Source organism: Rhincodon typus, unplaced genomic scaffold (genome assembly GCF_021869965.1).
Source record: "Rhincodon typus isolate 14 unplaced genomic scaffold, sRhiTyp1.1 hic_rhity00002238, whole genome shotgun sequence".
NCBI lineage: Eukaryota > Metazoa > Chordata > Chondrichthyes > Orectolobiformes > Rhincodontidae > Rhincodon > Rhincodon typus.
In genome coordinates this window covers 1-12,765 of record NW_025967876.1, presented here as the reverse complement: position 1 = coordinate 12,765, position 12,765 = coordinate 1, and the positions used below count along the sequence as shown (strand labels likewise).

At 38.6% G+C, this 12,765-nt stretch overlaps 1 protein-coding gene across 1 annotated transcript; it reads left to right on the top strand.

Annotated features, from left to right (window-relative positions):
* Window positions 1–4,606: 4,606 nt before the first annotated feature.
* Window positions 4,607–12,015, top strand: LOC109913324 (ataxin-7-like protein 1). The gene is made up of 5 exons (XM_048593032.1): window positions 4,607–4,684; window positions 4,983–5,239; window positions 9,052–9,244; window positions 9,359–9,480; window positions 10,965–12,015. Exons 1-5 carry the CDS (start codon window positions 4,637–4,639, stop codon window positions 12,013–12,015), a joined length of 1,671 nt encoding a protein of 556 aa, XP_048448989.1. The 5' UTR covers window positions 4,607–4,636.
* The last annotated feature ends 750 nt before the right edge of the window (window positions 12,016–12,765 follow it).

The following is a 12,765-nucleotide window of genomic DNA, read 5'->3' as shown; positions in this document are numbered from 1 at the left end:
TTACTTGTTTTATAATAGCAATTCCACACTTTCAATTCAAGGAAAACTGTAACGTTGCATCTGGTGCTGCTAGATAAACTAACGTAACCCATTACTGTTGAAGCAGGTGTATCTGAATCCAAATCTGTCATTATACTTCGCTTTTTGCTTAGGCAATTGAAGAGTAGTCCATGGAAACGTTAGCTAATTTCCCCCTCTCGCCTCACGTAACCCCACTCTGACACGGACACACTCATATATGCACACACAGACACATATGAATACACATATGCGCATGTGCACACACACATGCACACTCATACATTAAGGTTATATTGAAGTGGATGCCAAACCCCTTGTTACAATTAACTCATTCAGCACAGATTGGCTGGAGACTGCTAGATCTCACTGACTTCTATGGCTTAGCTCTAGACTGTGAATTTGTTTTAAAGACCAAACAAATCCCTCTCCTCAATCTGTCCCGCACAGTTCTGTCAAGAGACAATTTCTAGCATCCGTGATGGCTCTACCATTGGAATGTGTGGCAAGTAGTCAATCATAACTTCCAAATCCAGGTATATTCTACTCATTTCCTTATTTTTGGAAGACAGTTGTATTTTGGCTCCTTTTCCAGACCTCAAAACTCAAGAAGATTCCAAACTTTGCATTTAGTGCTAGATGAGGAACTCCATTGCAGTTGAGATAGACTTACGTGAATGTCAGGCAGGTCCAGAACTCAAACTCATGAATCTGCAACCTCTTGTTTGCTGAGTTTGTTCATATGATTAAACTTGCACTGCTAACTTCACTGGACAAGTAGATACAGTTTACAATGAAGCCTCTACGTTTGACAGTCTGATTAGCCACACGCAATTTAAAATAATATTGAACTCAAGTCATGTCCCAGTTTTGTTGCAGTAAATTAGGAAGGAAGATTTCCTGGTTAAAACCATTCAGATAAGTTGCAAGTCAGTCATTACACTATCATGTGCTGGACTTGATGTAATTATTCATGAAAAGTGTCTTGGTCGGTTTGATCTTTTGGGCAAATTGCTGGCAGCCCATCTTATATCCTGAATGCGGAACTGCTGGAAATCACACTCATTTGTTGAAGAAAGTTTGTGCACTGAACCTACCTTGAAAGCAAGACAACAGGAGAGATTATGCAATGTGGCAATCTGTGTTAAGAGGGAAAAATGTTAATGTACCCTTCATAAGGATAATTTCTGTGATCTTTAATCTGCTTGTCGGATTTAGATGTATAAGTGTAAAGCAGGGCATTTTGCACTAAGTATTCCCTGATATTTCACAGATATTGACTCAGACCTCAATCGAACAATGTTCAGCCTGACACAGTTGGAAAACTGGCTTTGACATTGTTTCAGCCACTTGCATTACAGTATGTATATAAAAAAAAGTTCTGTTTGTGGAATCCAAAGACATTTGTGTGGAGCACCTCCTGGAGCAGGTGGGATTTGAACTCGGGCCTTCTGGCCCAGAGGCAGGAATACTAACACTGCACCACAAGAGCTCTCAATAGATGGTTTAAGTTTTTTAATTGCCTGTAAATTGTCCTGGAAGCAGCTATGAATCAAATTATCTGCAGCCAATTAACAATGGTAAGAAGCACAAGGATATTCATTATTGATATATTGGGTATATGTATGCTTTCTCTGTGAACTGAACACAATAAGATATGCAGAAGATGTGAGATAGTAAGTTGCAGAATAATCAATGTGACATATACAGGAATTAGTATTGATCGTTATTTTAAATGCCTGTTTTCTCTGATCCATCATTAAATAATATTGATGGACCATATATCATAGGCAATTAATTACAGAAGTGTGATTACACAGGGGGCTGCCATTGGACTGATCATGTCTGCATCTGCTCTTCACATGAGCATGATTACCTAATGTCACCCTTCTGCTTTTTCTCTATACCCTTGCACAATATTTTTAACCAAATAATCAATGAATATCCTTTTGGGTGGCTCAATCAAATCTGCCCTCCCCACAGTTGCAGTCAGTGCATTCCTTACCCTGAATATTCACTGCATGAAAATACTATTGTTCACCTCACATTTGCTGCTTTTGTAAATCACTTTAAATTTGTACCCTCTGGTTCTCCTTCCTTCTCTTGTTCAAGTGCCTTCTTTAAGTTGGGCTAAGGTCATTTGCTTTAGTAGTAAGGACTCGGGCATCCTAAGCATGTGGCCAGCCAGCGGAATTGGTTTTGGATGATCATGGCCTCGATGCTGGTGCTGTTAGCTGCTTCAAGGACAGGGGTGTTCGTTTGCCTGTCCTCCCAACTGATGTAAATAATCCATCTCAGATAGTGTGCATGATGCTTCTCCAGGGTTTTGAGGTGATGTCTCTCTTTGTAGTTTTGGTTTCGGAGCCAACATGTAAATGCCATACAAAAGCAAAACATTGAGGCTGCTGGAAACCTGAAACAGAAGCAGAAACTTCTCTGACAAAATCCATCCAAGACACTGTCACCTGGCTTAGAACCCTATAACCTGAGACAATACCAGAGAACACCCTGATATTGCACTGTGTTCTGAAAGTTGACTGTAGTGGTGAGAATCTGTTTTGCGTAATTGCACAGATGTGGCTAATTATTCTATACTTATCCTCTGACAAAGTGCTTAACAAATCCCTTGAATGAATGAAGAAAGCTCTGAATCGTGATCCTTTAAGACATGTACCTTGATATTAAAACTTCTGGACTGATCAACTGTGAACAGACAATAGCCAATCCACTGATTTGCAGGCTCTGCTCTTAGCAAAAGTCAGGCTTCTCTCAGTGCAAACGTTTTGGTATTTGAAACCAATGGTCATGACTTCAAGTGATATTCAGAGACTTGAACAGATAGTTCATGCTGATAAATTCAGCGCATTATTTACAAAGTACACAATTTTTGGGAATGCCAATTTTGCACTGAGTTGTTAAACTGTGGCTCCTCTATCCTTGCAGATGTTTGCAAGAGATTCCAAGCCATAATTTGAACCAGAGTAGGGGAGTTACCCTGACTATTCTGGTCAATATTCTCAACTCCCCATTGCAACAAAATTTCTGGTCACTGCTGTTTGTGGAAGAGTACAATTGGGCTATGTTCTAAATCTGCATTATATAGTGTACTCCAAAAGTGCTTAATTGGTTATAGTATGTCATTGTAACCTTTAATTCCTTACTGCAATTATTCATACAGCATAGCTTCCAGTAACCACCCTGGGCTGATGCTTGTGTTGAAAGTATTATGGATTAAAAAGAGCTTCCATTCTTGGAAAGGACTGGGGCCTATCACTTTTACCTATGATGTGTCTATGTATGGAAAGAGCAACATAAGTTACTGACAGCATGAGACCTCTTTAAAATATCACGACATGAGACTATGCTGCAACCTGACCTTGAGAGTCTGTCTGTAGAGCAATGAATGTGTGTGTGAGAGATATGAAAGGACATAAGAAAGGTAGTAATGATTCAGAGTTTGGGGGAAACATTTAACTTTTCCCTTCAGTACTTGTACAATGCATTCTGGCCTAGTGTTGTTCAAGATGGCATCTTCAAATGCAGTCGTACTTCAGAAAGTATGTCAAGTTCCTGGAGGTTTTTTGGAATAGTATCAGGGTACAGGGACTTTTGTCATATGAAAACCTTGGGATTGCTCTTAATGCAGAGTTCAAGGAAAGAATTAACTCAAGATACTTGAAATGAAGTGTTTTGACAGAGTAAATAAGGAGGGTCTGTTTCTGTTGGTAGGTAAGTCAGTGACAAAAAGGCACAAATTTAGGAGAAATGACTTTTTTTTCCTTATACAAACAGTTATGATTTGAGCGTATTGCCTGATAAGTGGATTGAAAAAGATTCAATAGTAACATTCGAAAGGAAATTGAATATATACTTGAAAAAGAAAATTATGCACAGGTCTGGATGTGATTAGACAGGTCTTTAAAAGAACCGGTACAGACACGGTGAGCTTCGATGTAGTATGATTCTATGATAATATAAGTTTGAAATTGTCTGTTTTAATATACATCAGTTTATAGTTACAAATGCAGGTGGTAGATCATTTTGGCTGTTTGGTGACTTTTTTCAGTTTTTTATGCTGTGGTGTGCCTGCTTCATGCACAACAGATTTGATCATTGCTGTTGAACTGAGCTGTCGGAGGAGATATAATCCCTGGGTATCAATGAGATCCTGCCTATGAGGAGTCCGGCTACACAACACATCCATGTTAACACATTGTGGAAAGTGAAGGAGCTTCAGCTATTGAATCAGCTGTCGTGGCTATTTACTGGTCCATGACTACGAAAAACCGAGCCATTAAAAATGTTGAATAAATAATATAAGCTATTTACATGTTGAAAGTGGAGAGCTTGAGAGTTTGTGAATTTTTCTAATGTATCTCTTTTCAAACATGAAGGCTCAATAATGCTTTATATTAAGAAGAAAAATAAACTTAAACACTTTGAGCATTTGGTATCAACAGGAATATTTTATATCTGTGATTTTGTGCATTTAATAATCAGTTTAGATATAGGTATTGTACAGAAAACACAATTTGTCTGGCTGTGATCACTATACCGAATTCAGTTTATTTTCAATCCAACAGAGAGGGAATTTGACCCCAACAGACATTGTGGTGTCATGGATCCTGAGACCAAGAAACCTTGTACAAGGTCACTCACATGCAAGGTATGTGTTTTGCTCAGAATGATTCTTTGGCTTCTTGATATTTGCAATGGAATTTTGGAATGTATACAATTTTGCAGCTTGTTATTGAACGTATATGTGAATATCAGTGTTATATTCACATAAATAAAGTTTGAGTTTGAAATCGTTAACAAAGCAAAAGCTACTTCACATCAAAAATGTTTGAAGATTTCAACAAATGCTGGGGCATGCTATTTACAGCTAAGCTAAATAGCTTCATATTTGCAAGTGTCATTTCAATTGTATCTGATGTGGCTTCTATTTGCTTGCTTTTGCACAGACTCATTCACTTAATTATCGGAGAGCGGTACCAGGACGAAGAAAACAGTTTGACATTCTTCTTGCTGAACACAAAGCTCGCTCAAAGGAGAAAGAAACTGTAAAAGACAAGGAACACCTACAAGTGTCAAAAGAATCTCATCAGAGTCCGTCTATGCCTCCACAAGAGCAAGTTGCAGTACCTTTAACTAACCCTGGTTTGGAGCATAAAGTTACATCGCCAGCAAAATCAAGACTGCTGAATACTGCCCTTGCCAGGTGAGTTGCAACATGATTTTCATTGTTTACAATTGTCAACATTGAACTAGCTTAACCATTCAACAAGTTTATCCTGAGAGTGCAAGCTTCATCCTGTATCATGTATATGTATGTGCGTGTGCATGCACACCCTTCTGCGTTCAGTGGCATTCACAAATTCAGATATCACATGAGAATCCCAGAATAACATGTATAATTAAGGACAGTGATCTAATCAGGAAAGGGGAAAATCTGTAACAAAACAGTGGTATTTCATTTTCTTGCATTGCATGCAGCATATGTATAAAAACTTCTTTCCATATAACTTTTAATAATGTATTGATTGTAATTAAAAATGTATCCTGTACAAATAGTGTTTTGAGACATTTCCAAAACATCAAAATTTAAAGATGTTTACTTGTACACTCTGTCAATAAAAATTGTCTAAAAGCTGCCACTGGTTGAAAACTGGACATGTGTAGAATATGCCATGCATCAATTATATTTGATTTATTTGGACAGTTTAACTTGGTGTTGCACACGTTATCTGTTCCACTGCTTGCCATCAGTCTGTTTCCATGCTCCAGAGACCCTTGACCCCACACAACCCGGATTGGACTGAACAACCCAATGCCCAAATACACCCAATTCAAAATTTGGCAAAATCCAAAATTTAGCATATCCTCACTCCCAAATAAACATTCCTGTGTGGTTTAGCCAGTTAATCACTTGAAATAAGTAACACAATGAATATTTTATTTGGAGGTAACTTTTCACAAATTATTATTATATATCAATCATTTTTCATCACTAATCAAAAATTTCTAAATAATTATGTAATGATTTGGTGCCAAATCACTTGTATCTGAACAAAATGCACATTTATTAGGCGATTCAGCATATCATAGGTTCTAATATTTAAATTCAATAATGCCTTGGGTGAAGCTTCTATGGATTCCATGTTGCTTTGAGAGCGTTGTCATTCACGTGATATTTCCATTGCTGTGAGCTGTACATTACCCTCAGGCTGCTGCTTTTACTTCACCACTTCTATTTATCGCAGAGAATTACTGCTGACTGTTCTGTCTGTCTTAAAGTGTGTCTTCAGGAGATTTTAAAATACGTGATGAAAAGGTGTTACTTTCTTTAGCTTGTATGAATGCTGACTTCAGATTTTATGCAAATTGCAGGCAGACCTTTCCTGTTACTGGTAGAAATTGAGGTTGACATTTCTCACTGAGCAGTAGTTTTTTTTTGTGAAAGTCCTGTGGTGGGATGGTTAGCTCATCCATCAGTTTGTAGAATGCATACCAATGTTCTCAAATGATTCATGTAGTGAACTTCCAGTTAACTAAGGATTGGCGAGTTAAGTTCGGATAGAGAGATGTTCTATCCGAGGACGTTCAGTTAGATACTGTTGTGGAGAAAGTGTGGCAAGATGGTAACAGCGGTATTGTTGTTGGACTATAATCCAGAGGACTAGGCTAATGTTTTAGGAACTAGCAAGCCTCACAGTTTTAAGGGCAGTTAGGGATGAACAACAAATGCTAACCTTGCCAGTGACCCACATCCAATAACATATTTTTAAAAGAAAGTAGGATTGCTGTCACGGTTATTTTGAATTGATTCATTTGAGGTCTGTGTTGAGTTAACCAAGACCCTGAAAAAGGATCCCTGCTAACCAAGAACTTTCCTTATGTTATGCATTGCAAAAATGATTTTCACTCTTCCACAGGAAGCATTACTTTGTACCAGGAGTAAAGAACAGGAACAAAGATCTATTGAATAACAGAGGAGTGCTACACTTAGATTGTAGTAGTTACTAAAAAAAACAATATATCTGTTCCATTCTGATGAATTTCTGCTCATTTTGGGGGTCACATCAGTAGCACAATGAAATAATTGCAAACATCAAAACTGTTTTGGTGCTTTCTATTGAGCAACACATAAAATATAAGGGAACAAAGAAGTTGAAATACTTGTTTTCATAGAAGATGTAATAACCCTCCTTCAAATAGAATTTACTAGCTTCCTTCTCTCCATAGACTATATTGAGGAACCAATTCTGGGTTGTAAGCTTTTTTTTAATCTAATGCACCTTCTGCGTTTATAAAACAATGTACAAAAGCTGTTTGCATCCTTCTTCAAATTATTTTTTTTTTAAAAGCCAAGTCATGTTCAGGCAATTCCACCTTAAACAAGTTGATCCCTGGGAATATTCATCCATTAATAGTAATCTAATATAGATTTTACTGATTAAATTGACAAATATTCTTATTTAGTTTGTATGATAAAAGAGCTTAGTAAGTTGGTACAGGTCAGCTGAGAAATGAAATGGCTCAGTGGTTAACACTGCTGCCTCACAGTACCAGGGACCCAGGTTTGATTCCACCCTCGGGAGACTGTCTGTGTGGAGTGTGCACATTCTCCCCATGTCTGCATGGGTTTCCTCCAAGTGCTCTGGTTTCCTCCCACAATGGCCATGCTAAATTGCCCATAGTGTTCAGGGATGTGTAGGTTAGGTGGATTAACCATGGGAAATGTAGGGTTACGGGGATAGGGTGGAGGTGGTGGGTGTGGGTGGGATGCTCTTTGGAGGGTCACTGTGAACTTGATAGTCTGAATGGCCTGCTTCCACATTGTTAGGGATTCTATGAATAATGCAGGAGATGGTCCCATGCTGGGATGTTGCAGTATGTCTCAAATGGACAGGGATCTAGAAACAGTCAATGCAAACTGATTTATGGGTGTGACTGAGCTTAATTTGAGTAATGATAACTCCTTGGTAAACAGTCCGTCTGTCAGTTAGTTTAAACTGCAGTGTTCTAAAGACGAGATTCGCTGCGCACCATTTTGTTCACTTCAGTGCCATCTCTGTTCTTTTAATGTCTGATATTTCAAACTCTTGTACCAGTATTAATAAAAATCACAAATGAAGTAATGTGATTTTTATTCATAACCTTCAAGTAATTGGAACACATTTGTTTATGTATTTGTGTTTTAATGGAGGTTGTGTTCAATAGAATTATGTATAAAAACACCAAAGCTGGGTTTCATTCTGTGGTGGTGTATTGAAGCCACAGCAATAAGTGAGGCCTTTGGTTTAATGCACAACTTCCACTGAGCTGATTGATTGATTGATTGTTTTTGCAAGGTGGTAGATGTTAGATATTTAAAAACTGTTTAAAGGTGGTTTAATAATGTCATAAAATATAAAACATAAAAATGGAGATGAACCTACATAAAACTTAGCAAATGCGCTGTTGAAGTATGCTGTGCCGTGTTAAGCTTCACAGTACAGGAGGACTGTTGAGATACTATTCAGGCTCGTGCACTGATTCAGTAGAATGGTGCCTGGTGTGAGGAGGTTCAGATTCAAAGAAAGGATAAAAACTTGAGGCTACACATGTTAGAATAAGGGAAATTCCAGGATGGTTCAGTGGAATTGTAGAAAGCTTTGTTAGAATGAGATAATCTAATTAAAAGTATACTGTTTTCACTGAATGAGAGGTCCAGAATAAGGAGAGTTACAAGCTGTGATCGCTAAACTGACTGCATGATTGAAAGGGAGACCATGTCGGTATCTAAGAATAGCTTAGATAAATCATTGAATGAAAGGTGAAAGAAAGTGTATGGAACCAAAGTGGAAGTAAGACTGCTGCTCATGTAGAAAATAAAGGCCCTCGTGGTTGAGCCATCTGTTTTTGTATTGCAATTTCATGGTAATCTCTGTTTCTTTTATTTTCAGTTGTCAGACCCTGCACCAAAATGTCTCTGTTTTAAGATCTGAAATGTAGCCTCGAATTAATAGAATATTTATCCATTGCTTTCAGCAGGGGTTCATCTATTGGCAGCTTAAGTAGTTTGGGCACTATATCCAACAGTGCAACAGTATTGGAATTGCCATTGCCCATAATTGGAGATTTAGCAAGCCGATTATCCAGTGATGAAGGAGAAATGGATGGTGCAGAGGAAGCCGAAAAACTGGACTGTCAATATTCGGGGCACCACCCAAGGCCACTTGGTGTATGTTGTTGTATTTTACTTCAGTAGCTTATGATTTGTTTTCAACACTTGAGTTTTATGTCTTTCAATCTCAAAATGTGTGGTTTAAAATAATTGCTTTGCATTGTTTTGTAGTATTGCACTTTTGGGAGTCGCTTGATGGGCAGAGGTTTCTATGTCTTTGACAGACGATGGGACCGTTTTCGACTGGCACTTAATTCAATGGTAGAAAAACACCTAAATTCACAGATGTGGAAGTGAGTCCAATATTCACCCTAGTTTATGAGGTTAATGTGAGAACAGTTTTGAACATGAAAGTTATATTTCAGCCCCTGATAAACACTTAATGAGCGTGTTGACGACTACTGTACTGAAGTCCTGAATTTTATGTAAAATGAATCTCAGAAGTGTCAAGTGTGCTTTCACCTGAATCTGGTCTGCAGTGTACATTTTATTTAACTTTCTAATGCGGATGGTTGAATTATCTAGACGTAACAAGGCTGATTCCAGTTCTGGTGAAAATGTGTTTTCAACTTCTTGGGTCAGTTGTCCATTGAACTATGATGGGTCTAATCAGTTCTCAAATAAGCCATTGATTGGGGGATCTTCAGTGTGTAATGGAATAACAGTGGGATGTTTCTGAGTAAATGAACTAAGTTGACCCAAAGACTTTTCACATCTGTGTTTTACCTTGTGAGTCAGAGGTAAGATTCTTTGTCTGGGAGAAGGAAGTCAGAGTAGGTTCAAAGCAGGGCTGAGATGGTGGAATATTAACTAGATTGACAATTCAGCAGATTAGAGGATACACTTACAGTATTGAAGTATATCTTGACTTAATATAGTAATCCTCTTTCTGGTCCTTTAATGAAGAATGATTGCACATAAGCATAACACCACATTAATATTGGATGTTTTCAGTGGTGACTACAACTGTGCAGATTATTCAAGTTCAAATGTTTGTTTTTCTTTATGATCTTTAATATCTGTGATCTCAACACCACACCTGTGCTTCTTCCAATAGAAGAACTCCCTAAGTGGATTTGTGCATTCATCTTCAAATCCGTAAACAAACACATTCCTATTGAGCTGCTGGTAGAATGCGGCTGTCAGGGCTGGGCTCTCAAGTGCTGACATGAGACTTTCAGTTTTTCCCTAGGTTGTTTGAGACAACAGAGAAAAGGTAAAAGTCATCATGTGCTTGACAGGCAAAGAGGGTTGTCAACCTCTATTGGATCTAAATCTGTCCCTGTTAGTGTTGGACAAGCACTTCAAGACCAGTTGAGCGACTTGTAGCAAGTAGGCTGGATGTTGAGCCTCAATTCCTTGTATCCTGCACAATATTTAATTGAAATGCAGATTCATCTTTGAAGAGTGCTCCTCCTCTGAGCCCATCAAGGTGTCTTCAATTGGACTTAGACAGGTGGTAACCTAAACATTACACCATCTGCCGGGCTCTGTTGCCTTGTGGTGGAGATGTCCTCTGAGTTATGGCCTCAAAGAAGTTATGGCTTCTAAACGTGGCTTTGTAGAAGTGTTCCTTATTTTTCAACAGATTAGAAACTGAGAAAATTTTCCCCTCCCCAGATTTGCTTAAATAAATGACCAATCTCAGCAAATGAACTTAAAATTGGTGTTCTATCTTTTATGGCAGAATTGTTGGTTCATTTTTACAAACGCACATATCTCAAGTAGAATTTTAAGAATAAAATTGTTTTTTCTTTCCCTTTTCAAACAACTTTAGGAAAATTCCTCCTGCAGCGGATAGCCCGATGCCATCTCCTGCAGCACCTGTTAACACAACATTTTCTGCATCAGTGCTACAGCCTTTGAGCAGCCCTTCAGCAGCTTATCTTGCTTCAAGTTCACCAATTACTCCGTCTTGTGTAATGACAGCCCCGGTTTTGTCGTCAACAGGATTTGCAACCACAGTGGACACCAATTCCATCATGTCATACACTGCTGCCTTTCCACAGGCAGCAACTGCATTTAATTTGATGGACTCTGGGTTCAAGGCCCCTTCGTTGTTATCACCAGTACCCATGGTCATACCTTCCCCATCACTCAGTAAACCACTGAAAACAAAAACCAGCAGATCCTCCAAAGTTAAGGACTTATCTTCACGCAGCGACAAGGGCTCGTGTAATAAGAGGAAGAAACCACCTCCGCCACTGCCTCCTGCCACCTCCCCATTTCCATCGTCATTACAGACTTCATCTTCAACGTCATCATTTTCAGGGTCGCACAAAAGGAACTGCGTGTTGAACCCTGGCACCACATTGAATTCATTTCCTGCAACATCTTCGTACAGCGCAATGTCTGTGCACAATACGAACAACGGAACCAATGCACTTAGTGCCAAAATAGACTCCTCAGGACGGACTTCCTTGCCTGGCAGCTCAACAGACTCCATTAAACACATGAGCATGGTTGTGAGCAGTATTGACCCCACTCTGTCTGTTTCTTCCCTGGTGCACCACGCAGGGGACCATGCACTAGCAGCACACAGTACAATGTCTTCGCTGCCCCTTCCTTTTGACAAGTCAGAGGGGAAAAAGCGTAAAAACTCTAGTTCCAGTAGTAGATCCAGCAAAATAACCAAAATGCCTGGTATGAACAGTGTTCACAAAAGAAGTGCTGCCAATGTTATGTCTTCAGTCACAGAATCTAACAATTCTGTCTCTCGCCAGGTAAGAATTCTGGTTTTAATTTTTTTGTGCAAAACTTGTCCTAATTCGGGACAGTTAAAGAGTTTGCCTTTTTTGTGCTTCGGTGCATTACTAAAAGATCACTGATGCTTATGTGATTTTATGTGCCAGTCAACTATCACATTTCTTGTATTGCAAAAGTGATGTAAAATAAATATTTATTTGAAAAATGCCTTGGAATGTCCTAAGGCTATTTAAAGGTGCAAAACAAATGCACATTTTTGCTTTTATTCAGTGAAGCTTAAGATGTAACTTTTAAATTGGTTCTGTTAAATTTCATTTAAGTGATGTGGGTAAGACTGGTAAGACCAGTATTCATTGCCCACCCCAAATTGCCTTGAAAAAAAGATAATGATGAACTGCCTGCTTTAACAAACTAAATGGCTTGCTGCACTTCACGGGGCGATTAAGAGTCAATCCACATTGCTGAGAGTCTGGAGTCACATGTATGTCAGACCTGGTCTGTGCAGATTTCCTCCCCTGATAGAAATGAGTGAACCAAATTTAATGACAGACTGGTAGCTTCGCAATCACCATTACCGGTACGATCTTTTTATTGTAGATATATTTAATTAACTGAATTTTAAATTCCCAACCTGCCATGGTGGGAACTAAAACACTATTTGGATCGTTGTCCACTCCTTTGAGTTTCTAGTTTAGGGCGTAACCACTAAGTTAATATAATCATAATTTTCAATATTCAACAGTTCTTAGTATTTTGATTTAGTACTTAGACAACAATGACACAACAGCACTAAGAAAATAATTTTCAATTGCTGCCTGTCAGCAGCGGATCAGAGTACGACAGACTTATTCGGTAGAGGAACCCAGTGCTAA